Genomic DNA, 4,255 nt, shown 5'->3' on the forward strand with positions numbered 1-4,255 from the left:
CAACTAACCATAGGTAGAGATCACCCTGTTGGAATGAAAAGTTTTATAAAGATGGAGAAAGTGTTTAAAGTGTTTGAAGAGAAAGAAGTTTTGTGAAGAAGAAAGATTTTATAACTTAGAAGAGGATTTTATTACTTGTTACAAACTTGAATTATTTCTTGGTGATGCAAAATGAGAAGAGAGTGGAGGTATTTATAGCCTCCAAAGTACAAAATATCTTACATATTTTAATCCAAAATCTAGAAAATTCTACTAAAATATCTAGATAATCTTATCCTAATTATCTAGATAATTCTACCAAAATATCTAGATTATTTTATCTTATGGAGGTGGAGATTTTTCTAGACACTTTCTAGAATTTGGGTTAGGCTAAACATGATTAGTGAGTTGTTAGCCCAATAATATGACACAAATCAAGTTTACTTTTCAACACACCCTTGCTACCATAACTTGAGTTAAGCTTTGGTTCCTTTTGTCTCCTGCTCCTTTAACCCTTCAGGCAAAGCAGTAACTAGCCAGCATGCTTTCTTTGTCTCATCTGAGACAAGCCTGCAAACGTACGAACTCATACCTAACGGAGAGAGAGATCACGTGAGTTAAGGGTTTAAGCTTATCCTTGAAACCCTCTTTGTCCATCCAAGGCTCTTGCTTCTCTTTTCAAATGAAACACTATTCAACTCATACTGAAGCTCCATCTGATTAATAACATGTCTTGGATTCAAACTAACTCCACAGGCTGCAAGGAAGAAAGTTAAATACTTTAGTGATGTGCGTGAATGATGGTGAAGATTAGTTTATAGATTTATTTCTTAGTATGTGAATATTGAAGTAGCTCAAATCAGAGATAGAGATAATTAATGATAACTCAGGAACAGAAACAATCCATGTCTTATGAGTCTGAATCGCTGAAAATGAAATTCTTTTTGTTTTTTTCATTTGAAGATAGATCATTGTTCATCAATTCAGACGAGTTTGACTTTGTGAGATCAAATTGCAGAAGTAATACACTACAAGAAAAACACCCAACTCCCGACGGCAACAATTGTCGTAGTCTCGTCGGAATCGACGATGTCCGGTGAATTTCTGAGAAACTACAAATAGTCGGAGTTTGGGTCTCGGAAAATCAAGGTTGTCACTAAATTCTCGGAAAGTTACTGACATATAAATGTTCTCGGTATGTTGTCGGTAAGGTTTGTCGAAAACTTATTGCTAATTTCCGGGATCAAAGTTCCTATGAAACTAAGGATCGCAAAGTCATCGGCTATTTCCTTCAAATTTCTGAGCATTTCTCGTTAAATAGACGGAATGGATATCTGAAAATAATTGGAGATCTCTGAATAATTTCCGACAAAGCTATCAAAACTTTTTAAAAAAATTCTTCATATCATTTGCCATTTTAGATTCGGGTTCTGCTGAGTTCTTATGTCTTTACCCTGATTTGGGTTCTGTTGTTTTCTCTGTGACAATTCTTAAATCTTTCATGCTCTGTTTTTAAGACAGATCTTAATCGGTCATGCTCTGTTTTTGAGACAGATCTTGAATCGTTCATGCTTTGTTTTGAGACAGTTCTTGAATAGTTTGTGCTCTGCTTTTGTAGCAATCATCAATGTACAAAGAAATTAAAAGAAACAGAGTCAAGAGTATTGTGGTATCGTAAGAGACAGAGTAAGGAGAGCTTGAAAATACCTGAAAGCTGATAGAGTAATAGCGACAGAGGAACCCATGTCACCAAAGCTTAAGCAAACAAAAAAAAAAAAGACAGAGGAAGGAACCCAGGAGATGCAATTTTTGATGGGAGAAATATCACGAGACATATATATAGAAGGAGGTTCGGACGGTGCTATCACGGTTTGTGCTCAGAAACTAAAATATTGAATTTTAAGCGGGAAATTCAATGGATTTCAAATTACAAGGAGGCAAAGTAAATTAGAATCAGAGAAATCTGCGATGACACAGTCCTCGGAAACTTTCGACAGCGGTTCTTCTCGGTAGTTTTCAACGGTGGTTCTCCTCGGAAACTCCTCGACACAATAACTAATGGCGACATGTGCTATCTATTTATTACCGATAATATTCCGTGAAAATTTCCGATCAAATACTGAGACGTCTCATCTGTTGGTATGTACCAAGAACCTCCCGACAACATTTTCTAGAGGTTTCCGAGAAAGTCTGTTTCTCGGAATATTCCGACGCCACTTTCTTAGAAGTTTACGAGAACATTTGTTTGTCGGTAACTGCCTAAAAGATTCCGACAAAACAAGAGTGTTATCGCTATGGCCTTGCTTACTCGTCGGAAATTTTGCGAGAACAATGATTGTCAAAAAAATTAGTCGGGATACATGATGTTTTCTTGTAGTGATATATATATATATAATAATATATATTTATTATTTCATGATATGTAAAAACCCTATAATACATAAAAATTATATTATAATAAACACTTGTATATATAGTGAACATTGTACACGCATTATCTTTAATGAAGATATTTTCACTTTAGTCTCTATGCTAATAAATTCCCTTTTCTTTCGTCAAATCCAAATATGTGGCAATAGGGATTAAACAAAGTGAACTAGTGTGGTTTTGAATAAATTTTCTAAAACTATAAGCTTTTTGTATGTTTGTTTGTGGAAGTCAAGAACATATTCTACATACAAAGTCAATCATTAATATTGATTCTCTTCCCTTCTGCAGAATTAAGTGATCACAACTTACATATAGAGATCCAATTAACTCCTTTCACATAGTAACGAAATAATCTCGACCAATACCAAGTCAAAGTCAATGTTGTCTCTTATCCTTATATACATCTTCCAACACAACTCATTTTATCAATAAAAGCATAGTCTTCCATTGTTCTATGTACATACGTTCACCTCAGGAGTTAGTTCTTCTCTCCTTAATATTCTCAAGAAAATGCCGATTGGTGAGGTTATTGTAGGGGCTGCTCTTGGAATTACTCTGCAAGTGCTTCATGAAGCTATCATAAAAGCACAAGATAGATCTTCAACCACAAAATGTATCTTGGTCCGCCTCGATGCTACAATCTCCAGGATCACTCCGTTGGTGGCTCATGTCGATAAGATCAGCAAAAGAGTAGAAGGTTCTCAGAGGAAAGTCATTGAAGAACTCAAGCGTCTTCTTGAAAAGGCTGTTCCTCTTGTTGAGGCTTATGCAGAACTCAGACGCAGAAACCTACACAAGAAGCATAGGTTTGTATAGTTTATATAATACATGAAATACTTGAAAAGTCTTTGTGATTTCGTAAAATGTTTTTGTTTGGTTTACATAATATTTATGTGGTGTTGATATCTAGGTACAAGAGTAGTATCAAAGAGTTAGAAGCTTCATTAAGATGGATGGTAGATGTGGATGTTCAAGTCAATCAATGGCTAGATATCAAAGAACTTGTGGCCAAGATGTCTGAAATGAACACAAAACTCGACAAGATCACGTGCCAACCAACTGATGGTAGTTGTTTCAAGAGCAATGATAGCACATCACCAGTGCTATCACAAAGTAGTAATCTCAAAGCAACAGACGGATCTTCAGAGGAAGATGAAGAAGAAAGCCCAAGTAGTGGATCCGAACCAAGGATCGATATCCACCTGCGATGGAGTTCAAGAAAAGGAAGAAAAGCTCGTGAGATCCGATTCATGGCCAAGTGATGGCTTAAGCAACAAGTAAAATGAATGCTCATTTGTGAAATATGATTATCTTTTTTTTTTTTTTTTTGTGGTTGTGTGGAATGGAAATGGAATCATGTACACAAATAAAAATGTAGTTTACCAAAAAAATGTGTAGAAAAGTAGAATTCTTTTTTTTTCTCAAATCTAAATGTCAAGTGTGTTACAAAATACCAATATAAAGAATTTTATAAATGAAGGATGTGAGAGGAATCTTATATAAACACATATATATGTAGTGAATCAAAAAATACAAGATGTGGTGTCTGAACAATACGGACAAAACAGAGTTTGTCCTCCTTAGCTCTCAAAGAGCATCATAATCTATTTCTCCGCTACTATCAACATCAATCTCAGATTCAGCAAGAAACCATCAAAGCTACGAACATCTGGAATTGTGGCCTCTGAGATGATTTGCATTATATTGTCAAGGCTCTGCATCGGCTGTGCTCTGATTCTTCAAGAACCATTCATGGAATTTGATATCCGGAATACTGATTATCTGCCACAATTGGATCTCTCATCATTTGTCCATACAGAACCCACAATAGCTTTATAGAACCGTA

General features: G+C 35.4%; 1 protein-coding gene across 1 annotated transcript; it reads left to right on the top strand.

The window, feature by feature from the left end:
- The first annotated feature begins 2,771 nt into the window (after positions 1 to 2,771).
- LOC106310846 (RPW8-like protein 3) lies at positions 2,772 to 3,837 on the top strand. The gene is made up of 2 exons (XM_013748069.1): positions 2,772 to 3,215; positions 3,320 to 3,837. The coding sequence occupies exons 1-2, from the start codon at positions 2,920 to 2,922 to the stop codon at positions 3,669 to 3,671; spliced, it is 648 nt and encodes a 215-aa protein (XP_013603523.1). The 5' UTR covers positions 2,772 to 2,919; the 3' UTR covers positions 3,672 to 3,837.
- Positions 3,838 to 4,255: the final 418 nt, after the last annotated feature.

The sequence above is a fragment of the Brassica oleracea genome, chromosome C8 (assembly GCF_000695525.1).
Source record: "Brassica oleracea var. oleracea cultivar TO1000 chromosome C8, BOL, whole genome shotgun sequence".
Taxonomy (NCBI): Eukaryota; Viridiplantae; Streptophyta; class Magnoliopsida; order Brassicales; family Brassicaceae; genus Brassica; species Brassica oleracea.